The sequence below is a fragment of the Dunckerocampus dactyliophorus genome, chromosome 8 (assembly GCF_027744805.1).
Source record: "Dunckerocampus dactyliophorus isolate RoL2022-P2 chromosome 8, RoL_Ddac_1.1, whole genome shotgun sequence".
NCBI classification, from domain to species: Eukaryota; Metazoa; Chordata; class Actinopteri; order Syngnathiformes; family Syngnathidae; genus Dunckerocampus; species Dunckerocampus dactyliophorus.
The window spans coordinates 28,271,344-28,294,355 of NC_072826.1; the positions used below are offsets into that span (position 1 = coordinate 28,271,344).

At 41.9% G+C, this 23,012-nt stretch overlaps 3 protein-coding genes across 7 annotated transcripts in view; 1 reads left to right on the forward strand and 2 right to left on the reverse strand.

Annotated features, from left to right (window-relative positions):
- dstyk (dual serine/threonine and tyrosine protein kinase) overlaps positions 1-793 on the reverse strand; it is a 31,144-nt gene extending 30,351 nt beyond the window's left edge. Inside the window, exon 1 of the mRNA XM_054783481.1 lies at positions 1-793. Within this exon, the coding sequence (XP_054639456.1) occupies positions 1-196 (196 nt within the window). The 5' untranslated portion in view covers positions 197-793.
- Positions 2-21,822, forward strand: nuak2 (NUAK family, SNF1-like kinase, 2). Of its 2 annotated transcripts, XM_054783483.1 has the most exons (7): positions 2-158; positions 2,846-3,095; positions 11,232-11,352; positions 13,544-13,695; positions 14,613-14,678; positions 16,866-17,118; positions 17,196-21,822. In XM_054783483.1, the coding sequence occupies exons 2-7, from the start codon at positions 2,868-2,870 to the stop codon at positions 18,233-18,235; spliced, it is 1,860 nt and encodes a 619-aa protein (XP_054639458.1). In that variant the 5' UTR covers positions 2-158; positions 2,846-2,867; the 3' UTR covers positions 18,236-21,822. The 2 variants fall into 2 exon arrangements, with proteins under 2 accessions (XP_054639458.1, XP_054639457.1); XM_054783482.1 differs by lacking the exon at positions 2-158 and having other exon boundaries at positions 2,696-3,095; positions 17,196-21,821.
- Positions 21,461-23,012, reverse strand: part of ccnd3 (cyclin D3) — an 8,246-nt gene continuing 6,694 nt past the window's right edge. For 3 of the 4 annotated variants that reach the window (XM_054783487.1, XM_054783486.1, XM_054783485.1), the window contains exon 5: positions 21,461-22,919. In XM_054783487.1, the coding sequence (XP_054639462.1) occupies positions 22,704-22,919 (216 nt within the window). In that variant the 3' untranslated portion in view covers positions 21,461-22,703. The remainder of the gene's footprint in view (positions 22,920-23,012) is intronic. The other variant, XM_054783488.1, reaches the window with a different exon arrangement.

The following is a 23,012-nucleotide window of genomic DNA, read 5'->3' on the forward strand; positions in this document are numbered from 1 at the left end:
CTGCCTCCAGGGAAGCTGACTCCGAGCTCATGGCTGATGCACAGGCGTTGCTGTAGTTTTGCCGGATTTCCCGGAAGAACACGTTGGTCTCCTTCAGGTTCTTTTTGAGCAGAATGGAGTGCTTGTTGTAGCTGCCGAAGATCCGTGTCAGCTCCCGGGTGAGCGGGGTTGTTTTTTGTTGCACATTTCCCTCCATGGCCAACTTGTTTTCTTGTAACACTGGTGGGGTGGGGGGCGACTTGCTAACTAGCTTGCGGCTAGCTTTACAATGTTAGGGCTGCATTGTCGTCACTTACATTGACATGGCTGCAAACGGAGCTCGGTGATATATTCTACAGAAAGCATCAACGACAAAAAAGTGCAGAAATGTGCAAAATGATTCCAGAAAGTGGTAGGTTTTTTTGCGTTGTTAGCCAGTTGGCATCGCCCGTCCGCCCTCGTCTTGGCCTGGCACAACACTCATCGCCTTAAACGTCAAGTAAGCTTGAACTCTCTGACAGCCATAAAGCTTGGTGATGATCAATAGTGGTCAATCAATACAAACACGGAAAAAAACACAAACAAAAGTGGGAGTCTTCCTGATGACGCTCCTATGAAAATATCTTCCTAAATTGGCGGACGAATGTGCATCTTCCCTCCTAAAAGCAGCGGCCTTAAAAGTTGTGTCTCTCGGAGGAGGACACGTCTTGCAGCGGTGAAGGGACGACGGAGCAAGTCCTGCAGGGATCCACAACACGCAGCCAAATCACAGCAAAACACAAAAATCCCTTAAGACTCAAGTTATGGGAAAAAGAGGGCGTGGCCACTGTGGTGAAATGCATCATGGGAAATGTGGTTTTACAGTGGCTCGTGCGCCGAAGCTTGCCACCTGATTTATAGTAACTCACCAAAGAGTCAAAGAATATTTGCTTCCGCCCGTAGTACTTTTTAATGCGTTCACTTTACAAATTAAGCCTCATTTAACAATAAATTACCAGTAAATAGCATAAAGACAACGGCTTGGTAAATAAACATAAATGTTACCAGTCATATAAATAAAACACTCCTTTCTTTTTGTCAAAGTAGCTCTAATAGTGCTGAAAGTTGTACACCCCTGGTCTAAACGCTCCAAACCTAGAATTGATCCAAACAAACACACAAAAAAAGTACTGTGAAAAGTTACATCTTAAGTCTGGTAGCCTGGCCAACTTTCTGGTTTATTGATACTCCTACATTATGCAAAATTTCGGTTAGTTCTTTACTCCTGTAGTTATTCCTTAAACTTGAATCTCTTTATTTATTTTTGACGTATTTATTTTCACTACTGTATTTTATAGTTTAAGTATGCATTTTATTACTGCACTGTGTAAATCGTCTCACAGGACAATGTTATAGAAATGAAAGGTGGATATACTTTAGAGTAGTCAGTGTACAGCTTGTTTGGTAGTAGAGATTTACCGTCGCCCCTCGTTTACAGCGGTTATAGGATTCAATGTGAATAAATGGAATATTTTCATAGTTAGAGGGGAGAAACCCTGTTTAGGACTTTGTAAATACGGGTTTTAACATTATTAGAACCCTGTAGACATGAAATAACACCACTATAGTCACCTGTACACTCCTCGGAGAACTTTTTTGGCTCTATCACGTGGGACATGCCATGGCTGATTTCATTCAGTGCTAAGGTAATGTAGGGTATTGTAGGTAATCTAAGCTAATATCTCAATGTCTTGTGTCATTACTGCCCCCTAGTGACCACAATACTACATATCACTTGTATTTACGTATGTTTTGACTAAAAATAGATCATAGTCTACCACGAAACAGCCATATGCACTGAAAATAAGTATATCCAAAGTTACTTTCTGTAGTATTGTCCCTTTTTTGAGACAATGCAAGAGGTAAGAGGTGATTGTGTTGATTTCCTGTTGTCCACGCTGCACCTGAATTGAAGTACATCTAATTTAACATAAGAAAAATGGACACATACTGCATGTTGAAAAGTCAGTTAATTTGAAAGCTTATGCTAATGTATTGGTATTCTGTATTTGATGACTGTATGGCTTTTTAGGGTGACGGCGTACATGCCCTGGGCCTACAGATGCACTGTTGCTCAATGTCGACTGCATGCTGCCCTCTTGTGGGTAGTAGCTGCCAGGACACTACTGAAGTTTGTCCTGCATTGGCATCAGTGCGTTTGTATTGACTCTCTTTGCACACCGGTTGTGAAGCGGCAATCGTCGAGTACTAGAGATCTTCAAATGCATTACTTTACTGCTTTTACTTTACTAACAAATTACTAGACATTTGTCGCCATAAAGGTTATTCATGATTCTATACAATTTCTACAAAATCTACAAATGACAAAAAATCCCACCAAAGAAAACCAAACCTTTTAATAATTGGGGTCACTGTATGTCAGACACATGCATGGAGGTGAGCGGATCGTTCCAAATATTGATATCAGGGTCGTATCACATTCGGATACCAGATACCAGGCAAATATCACAAAAGCATTAAAAAAGCATTAAAGTTAAATAAAAAGTATCGGAAATATTGGTCCAAAATTTGTAGTACCGCCTCCCTGTGACATTTACTTTACTACCAGCACTACGTGGTATGATTCAAGCGCTCCTCCGCGCACCAAACCCCGCCCCTCGGCTCTGTGACGCGTTGTTAAAGCACGCCCCGCCCACCGGACTGTGTACCTGTGAGGTGTCATCCACGCCACTAAACTTCCAAGGTTTTCTCTCTGCCGTTACACTTCTCTCCCGAAAGTTCCTGCTAAGGTTCGGGTCAGGACATTAAAGGGTTGCTCAAGAAGGAATGCGTTTGGACCTCAATACCTGCTGTCCTTGCATTTAAGCGCTAGGTGAGGTTCGGCCAGGATGATGGAGGGCTCCAGCGTTGGCCGACTCTCGTCAAACTGCTGGCCGCCGGTGGAGAGGGTTTTAGCCGAAGCGGAAGCTCCGGTCCTCCCGGTCCAGGTGAAGAAACAAGCCGTGAAGCGACACCACCACAAGCACAACCTGAAGCACCGCTACGAGTTCCTGGAGACGCTGGGGAAGGGGACGTACGGCAAAGTGAAGAAAGCTAAGGAGAGATCCGGCAGATTGGTAAGAATTCCTACCCAAATTGGCTCAACTCTTTTATTTATTTGTTTGTTTATTTATTTTAGTGAATCATTCCTTTTAAACAATCCACTGTGACGGCTGTTTGTGGAGCAGCTGTGTGCTCTCAGGTGGTGCCATGTGGACTTTTAGAGATTAGTTTATTCCCCAAATGCTTTCCAAAGTTGTACTGCACATTTCATTTGCACCGTTCAGCATGTCCGAAAAGCAGTAGGAAGAAGCAGAACTTATTTAGTGGTGTATTCACACTTTGGTTCCTAACAAAAATGGTACAAAAAGATACTTGGTGGTCACTTTCGTTTGCCTATTTGGACTGGTCACCAGTCAGTCACAGGGTTCAGTTTACACTGTCACAGAGTGGCATGCCATTTTTCGTTATGAATTTCTTCCAAAAGGGCAGACGAAAACTGAATGGTATGAAAACTGCAGCATTTTTTCCCCACAATAAATAAAACAAATCCAATGAACCGGTCCCAAACACCCAAAAATATGAACAAAACCCACATTTTATAGAGCGTAATTGTAGTTTTACATGCAGCAAACAATTAAAAATAATCACAAATGAAATTAATAAATGAAGAGTTAACGTTACTTTTACCTTTATCGAAGGCGTTTGCTGGCGAAATGACGAGGAGCGGATAGAGAGGAGGGAAGGGGACAGGTGCCTTGGTACTTGGATGCGATTTCTTTCTTGAAGTCAGTGGTGTTTCTCACTTTTGGCTCCATGGTGGGTTGTTCTGCAGTCATACTCGATTTGGGGGGAAAAAATCACAGCAAGCCTTTTTGGGCACTGTATTATTGTTACTGTATGTGCAATGTTTGGCTGTAAGATAAATGAGGCAGTATAGGAACACATGACTCTTACAAAAAGTGTGGCATAGAAAACTCTAACTCATTCAGTCCCAGCCATTTTTCAAAAGACAACCCCTCCAGTACCCCTCCATTTTCGATTTTGACTGATCTTTGACTGTCCTATGGCTATATAAACATGGAACCTACCAAAAGAAAGATTAGACTCTTGTCTTTCAACAGGGAAAAAGTTAGTTTCTACCTTTTTTCATTCTTACTAATCAGCAGTAGAACATAGGTAAGTTTCAGGAAAATATCAGTTCCCAACTAAAAAAAAAAAAAAGGAGAAAACAGCTTTTTGAAGCCCAACTTTCACTTTGACACAATTTTTTTGCTTTTGTGACAGCTCAAATATCTAAACAACTATGCCAACTTAAAAAACACAAAAAAGGGGTTGTTTTACATCCAACATAACAATTTATTTACAAATATCACATATTAGAACATTTAAATATATCATTTTCACATTTGGAACTCAACTATTGACTAACAACTCAACTACTCAACTAACAACATTTCCCTACAGTGGGAACTTTCTGCACGCTGCACTCCTCCATGCTCTCGAACTTCCTCCTTCCTGTCTTCTGTGTTGCATGAGCGCCATGATGAGCGCTGCCGAGCTCTTATCACAAGCACTTCTGCCACTGAGTAGACGTTTTTATGGCTTAAAATTGCTCTCCAGCGGTGCCGAGTTGCATCGTAACCTCTTTTTGCCTCTAGCGCAAAAAACATAAAAAAAGACGTCTAAATATATTAACTCATCATATTAACTCATTGAATACGTCTTTGGTATTTAATGAGTTAATAAACCTTATTCATAATAAATTACATGTATTTTCACTGTATGCCAAGGGCTCGTACCAAAAATGTGAACATTTAAAAAAAAAACCAACAAAAAAAACAAGCTAGGGGCCGAAAATGGGCCGCACTTTGGACACCCCTGTTTTTTACGCTCTTAGTTATCAATGTGGCTCGCATTTTGGCAGCTTCTTTTTTTTTTTTTTTACACAATATACTGTTTACTGTGAAAGGTGCAGAAAAAGAGGACTGAATGCTCCGTGTAAATCTGCCCGCGCACACAAAGCTTTCTCACCTTTAAACCCCCCCAGTGGCTTGTCATCAAGGAGGGAAGACATGTTGGTGAATGAAGGCCGCTAAAAGAAGAGAAAGGGCTCTTTATTTCCGTGTAAAAGTAAATACCACTTGACTGGGAGCTTCGGGGAATGAATAAAAAACGGAGATGGAGTCACAGTTTGTTGATTTTATGAAGGCGTCTTATCATTTCAAGACTCTTTTCTTTTCAGAGTTTCATTATCTCTCCTAGCGACAGCTGGAATGCTCAGGGTTTTCCACCTCTTTCTTTTGACCTAAATATTTCGTGGGAGGGTCTCAGTGTCTGAGAAGGAGGGATGAGCGATACTGCAAATGTTGGTGTCGACCACATACTGTACATGTACACAGATACATTTCGCTGGAACATTTTCAAGCTCATTGAATGATTTAGCGATTTTGAATTAGTCGGTCATGATTACAATCAGAATAAAACACAGGAGAAAGATTTTTGGAACACCCAAAAAAATGTTTTGTATTATTCTAATTATTTCTATTAATTATTTAAATACATACAGCACATACTATTTTTGGTTAACAGTCAACAGTGCAATATAAATAAACAAACACAAAGAAGCATGTCTCTCATTCAGATTGTTTGGCTTTTTGGTTTAGCCTCAAATTTATTTCTTGCAAACTTAAGAAAGGGTTTCAAACAGAGTGGGGGGGGAAAAGGACAAAGTAAGAAGCCACAAACTTACCACTTCCACACTGAATGGGAGGAGAATGTTTTTTCGCTCTGCATGCATGGCTGGCTACATCGAGTAGATAATAATAGAACATAGTCCACCACCAAACAGCGATCATTTATTTTTGAAAAAACGTGAGGGAGTGATATTGCGAGGGACGACAGTATTCCCCGCGTTTGTGAATAAAATGACAGTAAATTAATATCATCACGCTGGCATCAGTCTAATACTGATACTGCATACTATCTATATTTATATTGATCCGTCCACCCCCTGCTGAGAAGCCAACATCTTGTTTATCATCTTTTGTTCAGTGTGAAAGTGCAAGCCAGGGAGAAGAGTGAGGAATTTCCCTCCCCTCCCTTTCCACCTGCGTTCGTCACGTCTGGGTACATGTTGAGTCGTGTATACACACACACACACACACACTGCACAAACCTGACGCGCCACAGGATGTGACTTAGTGTCTAAAAATCACCCCTGCAGACGTTCTTCTTGAGCCCACTGTCATGATACCGATAAGCTAAGTAGCCTTTAGCCCACTTGTAAATAAATACAACATTCCACTGCTTTGTTTTGTATCTACCTGCCCAACTGTGTGAATCACAGAGACGTAATCTGACGCAGGGAGGGTCACAAGACAACGCCATGACTTCATCTCGCGTGCACGCTGACAATTTTGATTTGAACCGCACTCATTGTTTAGGACCGGCGCACAATTTGAGTGCAACCAGTAGAACGAGAATGACGCCGCGCAGGGCAACCTGCCAGGCACAAACAATCCTAATCGCACCGAATTGCAGGTAACCACCCCATGACAAGTGCAATGGAGTTTTGGCAGGAAGATCCTTTTTAAAGAGTCGGGAGATTTGGCGTCAAGCGGCAGAATAAAACACTGCGCAGTGGAGAGAACAATAAAAATGAAAGTGCAGTTTCGCATGTGCCATATTGTTTACAGTCGGTAGTAATTAGGGGTGTCACACACACACACACACACACACACACACACACACACACACACACACACACCTAACTCACGAGACGAGGCGATGCACAACATTGGGCCCACAAGAACGGGACGTGTTTTTAACATTAATTTTAAGAAAAGTACAATGACAAAATATGACTGGACAAACAAACGTTTTTATTTAACCGAGTCACAAAACATTGCAGGTGCGTTTTTAAATGTTAGTCTCACAGATTGACGCTAAATGATCTTATTGTCAGCATTTTTTGAGACCAATTAAACCACTATTGTTATGATAATGCATCATAATAAATATATCATAATCATGTTATATTTCCTTTAATATGTCATCACTTTCACTGTGGAATTGGCGTTTGTGACACAGATTTTTCTCACGTCTGTCTAATGTTTGCAGCATTTCTTGAAATCCTGGCTTTTCAACTGTATTAAAGAGAAGCATTTCTTTTGCCATGACTTTCTGTGAACGCACACCTTTATGCGCTGTTGCGTTTGTATTTACTGTGTCGACCAAATGTCTCAGTGAGTGTTGACGGGATGTGTTGGGATGAAGGCTCTGCATCACAATGTGTACTTCTTTTCCCCAGATGGGAAAACTGGGTCGGGTGGTTATGTTGAAGGTGGGCAAGTTCGTTTTGTTGCCTTTTACATCGCGACCACTTTCGAATAAATTTGGCGTACGAGCTCGTCCATGGTCTCACCATGAACATTATTAACATTATTAACAGTCCTACTGTGGCATTTGGCTTTGCAAGCATCTTTTTCCCGCCTAACGTCTACTACATTGCATTGCTCCTCACAAAGCGACAGTATGACTGACAAGAGGCCTCACTCTGTTCGCCGTTGTTCTATGCAGCGTGTGGGTGCTGAACCAACGCAAAGTGTGAACCCTCTTCCTGCCTGTTTGGTGGCGAGAGACGAGGAAAACGGACATGCGTGCACATGGTGATATATGGAGGCCGGCAAAATCATCCATTTCATTTTCATTTATCGTGTGACTATTTATCATCGCAAAACAGTTTTTTTCTGAACGAGAAATCTTGTCATATTTTAATCTTGCGAGATCTTGTAGTAATAATTGACACCCCTAGTAATAATTGATTTTTATAGTAGGTAAGGAACTGACAAAAATTCTCTACAGGCAGATAACAGTGTGGTTAGAGCTGCAACAAATGACACCTGTTTTGGTATTTTTATTTATCGTTTTTGATTTTTTTTTAAATGAAGTATCCTCAGATTACAGCCTCTCAAGTGTGACATAAAAAAAAAGTCCTTAGTCATTGATGAAAGCAGACCTATCGTGTTTGTTTTAGGCAAAACAAGATATTCTCACACATGATTGAGATGTTTGCCTCCTTTCTGAACTGTTGCAGACCAAACCACTTTTGGTCCGTCTGGGGCCTAACCGATTACTCCATTAACGGGGGTAAAATTAATCTTCAGATTAATCAACCAAGAAAATAATCGTTAGTTGCACTGACAAAGCCCCAAATGTTCATTATTAAATAGTAAGGACCCCCCCATTTTGTAGAATATGAATCCAAGAATGCGGCTTTGAAGGAAAATGTAACCCATTCGTGGCATTTTTGTGATCATCGGTTTAGTATTTTCCGTCAAAGGGTCCCCTCGTACGTAAACGTGACTTCTCGAATGATGTTCCAACAGTAATGTGTGTCTAGAGCGGGGGTCACCAACGTTTTTCCTTGTGAGAGTTACTTTTACAAAATGAAAATGGCCAAGAGCTACTTATTTTTGTAACATTTATTTTCAGAGCTTATTTTAAACCCAAACAAAGCGAATATGCTTGTTTTACCAGAACATTAACAAAATGCTGGTGTCCACAACTCACATTTTGTATTTCAGCATGCATTTCTTTCTACTGTTCTTTCATTATTAACTGAAAACATGAATGAAAAGCAGGCTTGCGGGCACCTCGTTGGTGACCCCTGGTCTAGAGTCTGTTTATGAGCACCAAACGTGAGAAACATCTATCATCTACCTTACGTGTTTGCACCACTTTTGAGAGAAGAGGCACTCAGGTACTCGCTGTTGAAGGTCATGAGGGAAAAGAATCTTTCTCAAGGATATGATATGGCCTCTGACCCGCCCCTAGCTAAATGAGCCTTGTGTGTGCGCCCACCACATCACCACAGAGGCAGCTTTGTATAAAATCAGGCTTCACTACACATCTTTAAAAAAAAAAAAGCTCAGAGAGCTGCAAATTCAATGATTTTGTTTTTTCTTTATTGAATACACTAACATAGCATGCATGCGAGTGTAATGTTAGCGCTATAGCTCTATGTTGTTGCATGGCATCTATTACGTTGGACAAGTGCAGAGTTAAAGTGTATATGAAAAAAGCCTATAAAGTGCACAACAGCGCTTCTTGAAGACACACACACACAATGTCGCAGACAAACGCAGCTCATTAGCATTAAAGCTACAGGCGTGTTCCCGGTAGGACACTTTTACAACGTAACTTATCAGCCAATACACTGTTATGGGGAAAATACTGTGTAGAAAAATACGACAATATGGTACCTGGAATTGCAAAATGTAGTGCACTACTTGGCCACAACCAGCAGAGGCGCTGTTGAGTCATTCTCAGCTAGTTTACACGCTGAAGACTCTTGTTTGTTAAGAGTTTTTAATTGTAAGAAAGGTTGGTTTTTAAATAAAAATATCCACGTGGAAAAACAAAAAAAACGGACATTTGGTATGAATGTTTTTAAAATATCTGCAAATTTCTCCCAAGTCAATCAAGAATGTAGTCCATCCCGCTTTTGTGCAAACCTGCGAACAAACAAGCAACGGCTAAGAAAAACAAAAGCTCCTTACAAGGCGGAGGACTGGAAGCATTGGTTGTTTTTCTACCTTGTGGGTGGTGTGCAAACTTGCAGTCTGGGTGTGTTTGCGTTGGAGCCTAAAGATTTTTAGCCTGTGGGTGCCGAGTGCGTAGAGCAAACTAACGGTGACAAAGGTGCGCGCGCACACACACACACACACACACACTGATAACCTCACATGGGTGTGAAGTCATCATGAGTCCGGCAGGCCATCTGACAGCTATGCAAACAAACGCAGGAAACCTGAGTTTGCAGAAGCCAGGAAAGGCAGGTCTGACGCACGGCGCGTCCAGACCAGACTGGTGATTCACGGCAGCTCGCCAGGATGAAACTGATATGACAAGTCTCCACTTTGTTGGCTTGTCTGCTGTCTGCACGCCTGGAGGCTCCTCAATTGAGAAGGACACCCCAACGCCATCTGGTGCCTCATGACGCTCCTTAACCTTGAGGCTGAGCAGATGACGCAGTGAGGAATGCCTGGCATCCCAGCTCCCAACACATTGATGCACAAGCCCTTTCTTTTAACGCCTGGAAGCACTCTCCTGATTTAGTGCTTCTTTTAGGAGTCTTTAGGTCGGACAATGCTTGACCCAGCACACCTTTGCTGTGTTTGAGATGACAAGGCATTACAGTAATGCCTCGTTTATCACAGCTCATTTGTTGATCAATGAATTTAGAGTTGGAGCATAGAATACCTGTTTTGCCTTCTGAAAAAAAACTCCAAAAAGTGCCAACAACGCTCCATTTGCACAATGTGACCTGCATATTAACTAAGCTACAGCAGCATTGTTATTGCTATTAACATTGTTATTAACACACCACATCGGCTAGCTACTATCCGGCTAGCGACTAGCTTCACCACACACTCGCTGAATGTTTTTGGTGTTTTTATTCAGAAGGCTTTATAGGCGCATTAGGTGCGTCCCATTACGTGCATTCTTAGCTGCCTCTTTTTTTTTTAAATCTGTTTTTATATCTTTAGAAGGCTAAAGGTTTGTTTTTTTTAGGTTTTCCTCAGCTCAGGTCGTATCTGAAGTTACGGTAAACTTGTTTCGTTACGTACGCTGTGCATTTAACAAGACAAAGCTGTATAAAGCTTGTGTTGCGTCGGCCACTGCTGGTGTGTTGTTGTTTTTTTTCTTTTTGTCTGCTTGCTTATAATTTGGCTGGTGATATAAAGTCAGTTGGAAAATTTTGCTCGTAGTACCGAACGCGGTGCTTTTGGGAAAACTACGGTGAACAAGGCTGACAGATGACTTCCCTGTTTGCCATCACTGGATGTTTGCATGAATCACCAACTTCACACAGACCATTTCAAACTGAAATGACAGGGTGTCTTTGTTTGAACGCATCCCCTCATGGCTCATAATAACATGGTTCGATTGTGACTCAAAAATATTCTGCTTCTATTAAAGAAACTCGTGTTGGGTAAATACATTTTCAGAGATGTGTGTTATTTTTTAGCTTGGTTTAAATTTTCAGCTGCTTTGGGAATAATTTTGGGCATATTCAGACAGATGGTGATTAATCATGATTAATTAATTTGAAAACAGTGATTAATCTGATCAAAAATTTAAATAATTTGACAGCCCTAATATTGATATGGCTTGTTTGTTCTTTTTTTTTTTTTTTTTTTTGGAAGGTTGCTATAAAGTCCATCAGAAAGGAGAAGATCAAGGATGACCAAGACCTGGTTCACATTCGCAGAGAAATTGAGATCATGTCATCGCTGTGTCACCCGCACATCATCACCATCTATGAAGGTATGGCAGCGACACGGGGGATGATGTTTGTGTTGAAGATTGTTGTGCCTCGCACGCGCGTACACACGGACAAATGCAGAGTGAAACGTGATCGCTGTAAACAGAGCTCACTCAGTCGGTCTCCGATTGTTTGGATTCTGAGCGAGGTCACGCAATTCTTTTGTGGAAACCGAAGCTCGGTTACATAAGTGCTGACTCCACGTTGCATCACAACAGCAGCGAGGGAGTGTGTGTGTGTGTGTGTGTGTGGGGTGGGAATGTTATAGATGGCCTTGTGTCTTGCAGTGCCCCGCACCCCTTTTATGACTTTGTCGCAAACATTTTCCGCATCAGTGCATGATGGTCACGATCCTTGTGTTGTATCCTAATCTGCCATACTACACACCATCACACACGCACATGCCGCACATCAACACGATCTAATGAGATGCTTTCAAAACATCCTGACATGCAAAGGCAGTACTATTCCCCTCCAGTACTGCAGGTGGCAGTAATACGCATTTTAGTTCGTACGCTTCCATCCACACACACCTCAACTGCTGGATCCCATGGCTCACTGCCCCACTTGCACGCGATAGATGAGACATTGTAAACGCGCAACCATGTAGACAGAAATGACATGCTGTCATGGAAATAAGGTAAATAAGATAAGGCTATTTACTTTGTTTCATAAAAAGAACAATACAGAAATATAATCTCTAATATATAATTGTGGGGGAAACACTAAATATTAAATTGGGGATGCCAATAATGGCCTAAAAATGAGATGGGTTCATATTAGCATTGTGATAGTTAAGTAAACAAGGTGTGTCTTCCTTTAATACTGCTAATGCAGGAGTGTCCAAAGTGTGGCCCGTGGTGTTTTTTTCATCGGCCCTCGGCAGATTCTAAAAACAAATAAAGAAAAAATAAATAAAATTTGACATAAAAAAAACAAGAAAACAAAATAAAGCAATAATAGATATGTTATATGTTTAATAGTAAGAGATCATGTAGCCTTGTAACTTGTAACTAAGCATGCTGAAAAAGTGCATGCCCCCCTGATATACACGTACAACGTACATAATTACTCATTTGTAAATATATATATTTTCTATATTCATAGTAGAAGCTAGATGTTTGGGACTTGGCTATTTTAGAAGGCAAAAAAAGTGTCTTATTAGCTGAAGAACATGTTGACATTTGGGCATGATTTTTTTTACATTGCATCTTGCAGTATTTGTCTTATTTTGCACAAACAGTGTGTATTTGTGTAATGCATCCAGTGGCACCACAGTAAAAGAAGCGTAATGTGTTCATTACTTGGCATTAGTTTGATATTGGTATATCAGATGTCTGTGAGAACGCCAATATCGAGCATCTCTATATGAAATTTATCACAGATGCACATTCTTTTTTTCAAACCGATAGTGATAACTTTCTGCTCCTCAAGATCGATGTGATACAGGTAACCGATTTTTTTTAGATGTGCTTTTTTAATTTAGATTTACCTGTAGTTTGTGCACACCTGGAGGTAAGAAGGACTGGAACAAATTAGGATTTGACCAAGTGTACCTGTTGATTTGTCCTAATCAAATATCATGGCATCACTACTACCACATCACTACTATCAGGAGAACCAGAGTATAGAGGGGACAGAGCCACCTGCTGTGGCCCAGCAAAGTGTACTATTTTGGACACATGCTCAGAGTAGCCGGTGTGCCGCTAAGGAGGTCAGGAGAACCGAAGTATAGAGCGGGAGGAGCCACCTGGCGTGGCCCACTTTTCAAATGCCACGGCACAACAAGCCCCAGGTATCGTAGCGATTAGGTTTTTTGTGTGCTTCTTGGTGTTTTTTCCCCATCATTGCGGAGGATTTGGTACAACTAGCACGCGAAATGTGAATGTTTGTTTACAAGTGAGCTCAGGGGACGTTACGACAGGCTGTCAACGTCACAGGCAGGAGAAAAAAGAAGCGCTTGATTTGCTCACATGCACAGTATGGGTAATATCACCTCATGGGAGCGTTTTTTAAAATTATTGGTCATTGGAGCTATTTTTAGCGACATCATAATTCCTCATATCAGCCCAATAATTATGGTGCACCCCTAAACTTTATACATGTTTTGTATTGGATCTCATTTGATTCCGCAGCCGCACACTGAATGTGATAAATGACAAACCATGAATACTATCCTTTTATTTCTTTCAGTGTTCGAGAACAAGGACAAAATCGTGATCGTGATGGAGTACGCGAGCCGAGGGGACCTGTACGACTACATCTGCGACAGGAGAACCATCTCTGAGCGGGAATCGAGGCACTTCTTCAGACAGATTGTGTCCGCCGTCCACTACTGTCATCTGGTAAGGCCTGATTTTTCAATCTCACCCACAACAGTGAAACAGCCACAGCTAACCTTGCATGACCCAACATCCCGTCCAAGCGCTTCCTCATAGCTGCGCACTAATGACACAGCGCTCCCCTCGGACCAGTTGCTCAGCTCGTGGGGCGCCAGAACACCCCCCCGCTGTTACATAATGGCCATTATTAACTGTCAGCTGGCTGACTGGAACGGGGCGATGCTGTAAGAACAATGCGGAGGGAAATGAACACTGAAGAGCGCAAAAGAGAGCGGCAGTGTCAGGGTTGAAGGCCAGCCGTCCCAACATACACACACACAGTCGCTAATGAGGGCGTGATGGAACAGAACAAGCAAACACGCACACCATCGCACAGTTAAGCGGCTCAGTGGAGCTGCTTTAAATGTAGGCTAGATAATAGTTACACAGTAAATTACCCTATCAAAGTCCATGTCAAACATGTGGCACAACTTTGAGTCCTGAAAAACTGAAGGCAATAGATCCTTGGAAGAGATATTTTACTTATCAATTTCTTTTCAAATGTGGCTGTTGTTGGTGCTGCAAGAGCTTTATAAATAAATTTGGTGTGATAAATTGACGTAGTGTCCCCTGGCTACAAGTGTTGTCTCCTTTTTAAGGAGCGGATGACCTACATGTTTTTTTTTAAGGCAAAGCAAACATTAGTGGAAGGCATGCCCCCCTGCAGAGCCAAGGACAATGAAGCATAGCTGACACACACCAAAGGGGGAGGGGGGGAAAGATAGGAATGTGTTCTAACCTGGAGAAAACAAAACTTTTATGGAATGTACAAAACCTGCCATAAAAATGATGCGGGGCTGGCATGCGTGGAATTTCAGAGATAAAAGGTTGGCATGAAAATAACTGATACGGACTGTTATATTGCTCTCTTCTTCTCCTAGAATGGAATAGTACACCGGGATCTCAAACTGGAGAATATTCTACTGGATGGCAACGGCAATGTCAAGGTATACAGCTTTTGGCGCATGTCTTCCACTTTGGAAGACATGCTAGCATACATGTAATAGAGATACCCTCAAAGTTACATAACCATGAGACAAATGGTCAATGACTTATAGACAGTTAGTCCTGCCCGTGCCCTTGCAAAGGATGCTTTGCTTGACGGCAGCCATGTTTTTCAAACAATCTTGCTCAAATTGTACACACAAGTGCTTGTTAGTCCCCAAAAGCCCATCTCACAAATGGTCGTACGGGCTTCTACGGCCGGGCTTCGTGCAAAAAAGAAACTGTCACGTGCTGATTTTTGAGCCGTAGAATGGCCACAGAGGTTCTTTGTCGTGTCAAACAAACTGTGTGCTTCTGTTTTCTTCAGATTGCAAAACTTGCACACATACGTCCTCCATGCGCGTCGAGATCTTACTCCTCTATGTTTGAACAAAACAAAAAAAAACGAAGCAATTTGGGGAACGCCAAAAATCGCACAGCCAAAAAAATCGCACGTCCTAGGCTTAAAGGTGTGTACCAAATTTCGCTGTGATTGGGCTAAACACCCTAAAAATACAGTGGGTTGTTTTGCAAAGCTGTGTGAGAAATAAAGCCAATCCAACTCAAGGTGTTTGATAACAGCGCCACCATGTGGTGCATTTCTAAGAAAAATAATAGCACAGGCAACACGGTAGGGGTGCATGCTTTGATAAATTTTTACCCATTTATGTGCAGTGGTTCAAGAGTAGAAGAGTTACACAAACAAATACCGTGTGGTGTCCCCGTTTTTTCACATGACTGTACATATTATTTATTTTATAGATTTGGATGAAAATTACAGTACTGTACAGGGCTGTCGCGATAACAAATTTGCTGGACGATAATGGTCCTACAAATTATTGTCGATAATCGATATTATCGACGCTTTTTTAAAATATGGCATAATCATGCGAGTACATCATATCAAAAGCAGCAAACTTTAATTTCTCAAGAGTATTTAACATTGTAATTGGAATATCAAGATCTTTTAAACAAAATTGCAGATGCAATTGTAACAACTTTATTAATGTAAGCTATTTTTATGACACTCTTATTTTATAACCATTGTTAGACAGGATGTGTGCCACTCTTATTTTGAAGGTCGGAAATGTGAATTGTGGTGTGTGTTGAAAACGTGTTAAGTGAGCTATCTATTGAGTGCCCCTTGAAGCTGTGGCTGTCGTCCCTATTTCACACACAACTTGCACGAAGTCAGCGGCCAACCTAAAATGCTGGGTTACATTAACAAGCACTAAAGCCATAAAAACCATAGAGAGCTGTCTGGCCACAGTGTGTGTGTGTGTGTGTGTGTGGGGGACTACCACTGTTGCTATGGAGCCGAATAGCCAACTGCCAAAGCCAAAGTAACAGTGACTGAGACGAATATCCAACGTCCAACATGAAACTAACTTCACCAACGTGTAGAGTGAAGCCTCCTGTCATCCAGGCTGTGCGATAAAGAGAGAGGAGACAGAAAAACAAACACGCATGCACATGTCAATTTTTTTTTTTTTTAATCGTTCTAATAATCGACTTATCCCCACAACAGGTCTCAATACTTTTTTTTCCTTGTACAACCTCGGGTTTCTTCATGAATTCGTTCCAAAAGTCAGACGAAAACCGAAACATCCGAAAATCAAGGCAATTTTTCCCCATAAGAAATAATGTAAATCCAATTAATCAGTCCCAGCCACCCACAAATATGAACAAAAATACATTTTATAGAGAATAATTATAGTTTTACAAGCAGAAAATAATTATAAATGACAAGTGAATGGTTTATTGTTAATGCTGATGTCCCGTACGTCCTGGCGAGATTGAACTGAATAGTGTTTCTCACCTTCTTTATAAAATTGCTGGCACTCAGGACTGTTTTTGGCCCCATGGCGGGTTATTTAGCGGTCAGACACAAGAAATGCACCGACAGTGAATGGGCAACACATAGGGTGCTTTGTGTGGGCACTCGGTTTCGCGGAACAATACAGTACAGGGCAAATGGACTAGTTTGTTATGTGCAATATAGAACAAAAAAACGAGACAAAATTTTAGGAAAAACTTCAAAGAAAACTGAATCATACAAAAACTGGGGCGTACGAAAACCGAGGTTTGACGGTAGTGTTATTCTGGCTGTCATGCATGGAAACAATGAAATCTTACCCCTTTTGTTCCAGATTGCTGACTTTGGCCTGTCCAACCTTTACCACGGAGACGAGTACCTGCAGACGTTCTGCGGTAGCCCGTTGTACGCATCCCCGGAGATTGTAAATGGCCGCCCGTATCGTGGTCCAGAGGTGGACACGTGGTCCCTCGGGGTGCTGTTGTACACGATGGTCCATGGCACCATGCCCTTTGATGGAAACAACCACAAGGCACTGGTCCAGCAGATCAGCACTGGAAACTACCGCAAACCAAACAAACCCTCTGGTGAGTGTTGAATTATTTCATTGAATTTAGATGTGCTGAACATACGTTTGTTTTTAACCTCTCTTGCGCACAACCAGATGCATGTGGCCTCATTCGCTGGATGCTGATGGTAAACCCCGACCGCAGAGCGACAATAGAAGATATTGCAGGACACTGGTGGCTTAACTGGGGCTACCAGCAGTCCCTCCTGGCTGAGACGAAAGTCAGCCCGGTCGAGGAGACGACGTCCACGGCCACCACGTCAGCGCCACACCCGGCCGGGCTGGCCAGCGTCGCCAGTTGGCTGCGGCGTACGTCGCGGCCTTTGCTGGAGAACGGCTCCAAGATGCGCTGCCTGCTCCGCCCGCAAGGCAGCGGGGGCGATGTGGTGCGCCAACGCTCCCTGCGTAGATCACGGAAGGAGAACAACGTCTCCCAGCCCATGCACGAAGCATGCGCAGACACTCGGCCTTCCAAGGGGATTTTAAAACGAAGAAACAGTGTGAAACAGAAAGTTATGAGCGAGTCTCCTAGTGTAGCTTCACTGGAGGATCAGAGTATGTTGGGTTTGTCCCCCCCAGCCAGTGCCGCCTCTGCCGCAACACAACCTCGCAAAGGTATCCTCAAGAAGCCCACAGAGCAGGAGTCAGGCTACTACTCCTCCTCTCCTGACAGCAGTGACTCTGGCTGTAAAGCGTGCCCCTCAGCCCCAACGCACCGGAAAGGCATCCTCAAGCGAAACGGAAAGTTCTCCTCAGGCGGGCTGCAGGAGTTTGGCTCCCTGGATCAGCTGGCGGTTTCTTTACCGCACAGGAGCGCCAGGATGAGACCAAGTGGGGCCATCAGCAAGGACAGCATTCTGTCCTCTGAGTCCTTTGACCAGCTGGATCTGCCAGACCGTGTCGGACCTCCAGCGCATGCGGCGAAAGCCGGCAGCAGGCCCATCATGAGAGGATGCGTGTCCGCCGACAACCTCCTGGACATCCAGGAAGACCGTGTTCTGGGAGATGGGATACAGAGACCCTGGAGCTGCTATGAGTCCGGTGTGGCTGACAGCGCCTTCTCTATTGCAGACTGTGACAATGTGACCGAGGCTTACAAGCAGGCCTTGATTATTAACAGCCCTGCAGCAAGCTGAGCACCGCTCAACTGACTCACGACCAAAGTGCATTGTGACAAATTACCAGCGCGCTGTAGCCAACATCAGGAATTGCACGATACCAAAAAAGGGAACAGCAAAGGGATAATTTGAAAGGTATACAGTGGAACCCGTTTATATCGACCAGTTCATCAAGTTCCGGTCCACCGTGTTCTTACGACTGACAAAGTTCCAGCTTTTGTCGACATAAAATGTGAAACCCAAAGGCGTAATTTCTTTGAGAAATGGGACCGTTTACGTCGACGTGCGCCGTCATTATCGCCAGCGACATAACTATCGTCTCGTTACACGGCATCAAAACGAGCACACGGTGACTTCCCGTTCAGTGCAAAGTAAGCGTCAAAATAAAAGCACGGCAGTATGAACTTGGATTCTACCACAGCAATTTACAGTTTACAGGTTCTCACTTTCTTTCACCGGGAATTTTTTTTGGGGGAAAAATACATTTTTAAATAACCACCTATCAGTTTTGGAAATATGTGACTTTATTCCAAAAATAATATGGTTAGAAATCCTGCAGTTTTTGCATATATGTTGTTTGTTGCGAGCAGCGAGCCGTCCCAATTTGTTCTATGGTCCTTGAACGCACCATCTAACTTTCACCCACGCTGCACAGATAGACTACTATACTGTTTCCCCTTTTTCTTTCATCTCATATTTGCTCACAAATACTGATACTATGTGGGAATGCATAAAGGTAAGGGTTGATAAAGTTATTGAGTGCTAATGTGCATATTTTTCCGGTCCACAACCTCAAGTTTAAATCATGCTAGCCTGGTAGCTTACACATCAAACAGCGATGTTATCATCTTCTCTCTGAAAAAGCCATTCCAGGCTCGTACTGATGGTTGGTGGCTCTGTATAAGTTCTTTGTGCTTATAATTCGATGCTGCGTCTGTCTCAGTTTAAATGTACAACGACCCCCCCCCGCACTCTCCCTCCCCGTAGATTCAAAAAGGTTGGGGACCATTGGTCATCATTGTAGTGAAGACACACAATGAAATTACAGCAGCACCTCTGTCAGATAAGACTATAAAATATCACATGTAAACGGAAGAAAAGTCAAGACTAAATGTCCAAGCAGTGGCAAACTGTTTGGGTGTGTTGACGACCGCTTATGCCGACATGAGTCACGGGTTCCACTGTAAGGGAGCCAAAAAGTCCCGCCAAAACCAAAACACCTTGAATGTAAACTGTCGCGTTAGTCGTTGATGCCTTTTTATCTAACCTGAGCCAGTTCTTTTGAAGCCAGGTATTTATGGCTTCATTGCGCTTTTATCACTTGAGGACTGCTGCGCTCTCTGCTTACCTGCTGCAGCTTTCACTGCATTTTACGACGCAACGACGTAACATTTCACAGTGACAAAGAGCGCTCTCACCTTGACGTTATTTAAGAATCCACAAAAGCTGGTGACAGGGACTGTTATTTATAATTCGTGTTTTCCTTTGAAATGATGTGGACTTGAATAGTTCTCATGACACACTGACTCCTAACAAGAAGAACCTGCTGGACCTGCGATAGCGAGCACGTGCACGGCCTTTTTGAGAGATTACTGTTTGCTTTTTTTTGTTCCAGACTCAATGCAGGATCTGTTTTGTACAATGGAGTATTAGAGCCACATTGGGGGAAAAAAACAACTCAGATTTCGTCATGAATTTACGAGAATAAAATTGTCAATTTATGAGAAAGTCGTAAATTTATGACATAAAAGAAGTCGTGATATTACGAGAATAAATTCCTAAAGACTTTATTTCTCGTAAATTTACAAGAAAGTTGTAAATTTACGAGAAATAAAGTCGTAAATTCACGAGAATAACGTGTCGTGGTGTCATACGTGTCATACGTGTCAGAGGGAAAATAGAGCATAGCTCTTCAGGAAGGAAGGAAACTTTCCTCTTGCTTCAGGCAAGCTTTTATTTATAACGTGGCAGCAAAACAGCAGTTGAGCACAACCAAATTAGCATGTCTAGCTAGCCCTTCTCACTTCAGCCTTCCTTACCCCACCCCCTTTTGCTTACCCAAGGCCAAAGGTCACATAAGTCGTCCCCCCTTTTCATAGCTGTCTCAGACATTGCCTGTAACATAAAGTTACCAGTTTTTTCTCATAAATGTACGACCTTATTCTTGAAATCTCAGCTTCTTTTAATACTCGGTCGTAACAGGCGTTGCCTAAAAGCGGGGACCTACGTGACCTTTGGCCTTGGGCAAAGGTAATATTGTGAGTTTTTTTTCTCGTAAATGTACGACTTTTTTCTCAAATGTACCACTTTATTCTCGTAAATTTACGACTTTATTCTCGAAACCTGAAGTTGTTCAACCCCCCCAGAGTGGCCTTAATACTCGCTAGTTTTGACCGACTGTATATGGCGAGCTTTATTTGCTAATTGTGGAACAGTTGAAGGAAATATCAAAGATGGCGCTCAGGTGTCTTTTAGGTTACGGCTCAGGGTTCAGTTTTATTTGAAAACACCTTCACACCTGAGTGGATTACAAGTTCATCACATCTAAAATAACTAAAGTGCCTGCGAGGTGTTCATAATACCTGATGCTGTTGAACTGCTTGTTATACAATTTTGTGTCTCATACTTAACACTGGAATTCTTGACATGAGCACAGAGTAGTGAAGAAAAGCATCACCAAAAGGTGCCCGAGAACGGGTGAAATTACCCTTTGGAAGAAAAGCTGCACAGAACCAAGAAGTGCATCTCTCTCCTGAAACTGGAATGGACTTTGGTTTTGTTTTGTGTCTTTCCTTGACAATCTGAAGCTTATCAGGAATGCAAAGCTGACGTCGAATGTAAAGAGCGCAGAAAATCTCAAAATTTCAGCTAGTTCTTCTGTCATTTCAGGAATGGAAGGGAGTAGTGTTCATGGAAGCATTTTTTTTGTGGTTGGAATTTCACAAGCATTTTGATATTTCATCGCCTTTTTTCACCAAATGTGGCAGAGTCCCCCCCAAAAACACACACACACACACACACACACACACACACACACACACACACACACACACACGTGCCAAAGATGTGATCGGCCACATTCTTGTGACTGGGATGAGGAAATCAATAAAAACAAAAGCAAGTACTTACTGTAATTGCTGCCTCACGTTGTCAATCATTTACATGCAACACTGTTATGTAATTGTTTTCGTGCAATACAATTTGATGCAGTAGAGAGAACATTTTATTTAGAAAAAAGCTACTACTGATGTTTTTAGTCCACATACAAATGGCATACATCAGGGGTGTCCACATTCTACAAACTTAACAAGAAAAAAAAAAAAGCAAAAATGGGAATCGGTAATTTTATTTACAACAATAAAGTCAAAAATATTAAAAGAAAAAATTGAAATCCAACAGTCAGAATTTTACATGATTAATGTAATTTTCAGTAGCATAAAGTTGAAATATTAGTGAAAAAAAAAGTTGAATATTACAAAAAGTTGTAATTTTTGTAAAATTAGGTTGTGGAAAAAGGTGTTATGACAAAGTCAAAATATGGGAATAAAGTCCAAATTCAGAGAAGAAAGTTTATAAGAAGAAAGTTGAAATAGTTGGGGGGGAAAAAAAACAAATGGGGGGGGGAGACAGCTGTAATTTTACAAGAAAAAGTCAAAATATTAAGAGAAAAAAAGTCTAGATTTTACAAGATTAACGTCAGAGGAGAAATTACGTAATTTTAGTAGCATGAAGATGAACTATTGGGGGAAAAAGACATTATTTTTTAAAAGTTTGAATATTATTCAAAACAAAATTGTAATGTTTGGAAAATTAGGTTGCGGAAAAAGTTGTTAAGGGAATAAAGTCATGATTACGATAACAAAATGTACAAAAATAAAGTTGAAAAATGAATTAAAAAAACAGCAGCAGAAATGTAAAAAACAGCTGTAATTTTACGACAATAAAGTCGTATTCTCGCGTGAAGAAAAGGTCGCAATTTTGCAGGAATAAACTCGTAATAAATAATGTCATTTTAGCAACATACAGCTGAAATATTAAAGAAAAAAAATATTTTTTAAAAGTCGGAATATGAGAAAACAAAATAAAGTTGGAATTTTTGGAAAATTAAGTCGGGGGAAAAACAGAATACTATGGGAATAAAGTCAAAATATGGGAATATTACAAAATGAAAATTTACAACGATATTAACAATAGCCTATATAAAGTATCGATAACTTCATAGCATATCTCCTTTGTGTCCTTCCATTTTTCACTTGGTGGAAAAATTTGGACACCCCCAGCACTACACTACACTATACACTACTTCCAAAAAGTTAGGGTTAGGTATTGTCGGGGTGATAGTGCATCTTAGGTAGTGTATGTAAACAATCAATGTTGATCGGAAACGTACCAAAACACCTCAAAACAGGCAGCAACAGGATAGAACTCACATCCGCAACCCACTTGAGTGCTCGCCATGCTATTAATCAAATATGCTGTGTGACATTTAGGCCTGCTCCATCTTGTTCTCGCATGTGGCTGACACTTGCCTGTGGTGGCAGGGAGGAGTTTCCAGCTGGCATTCACTGGGCGTCAATAAAACACGGTCAACGTTGGCGGGGGCGTGGCTGACCTCCGATCTGCAAGCAGCGGCTTTGAAAGGGGAAGGCAGGGCGAGATCCAGTGCCTTCTGTAGCTGGCTGTAGCAGAGGAGGAGAGAGTCCTGGCCCGAGTCGAATGCAACAGAGCAAAGGTTCAACAGCGGGTCGCAGGCAGACAGCATTGATCGGTGATCAATATTACATGTGAGATAGTT

What these genes read in the sequence shown, in the direction of transcription:
- nuak2 (XM_054783483.1), top strand. Translation starts at nt 2,868, where the DNA reads ATGATGGAGGGCTCCAGCGTTGGCCGACTCTCGTCAAACTGCTGGCCG. An exon ending in AGGAGAGATCCGGCAGATTG is followed by an intron (nt 3,096 to 11,231) that starts GTAAGAATTCCT and finishes TTTTTTTGGAAG; the next exon opens with GTTGCTATAAAGTCCATCAG. An exon ending in ATGGCAACGGCAATGTCAAG is followed by an intron (nt 14,679 to 16,865) that starts GTATACAGCTTT and finishes CTTTTGTTCCAG; the next exon opens with ATTGCTGACTTTGGCCTGTC.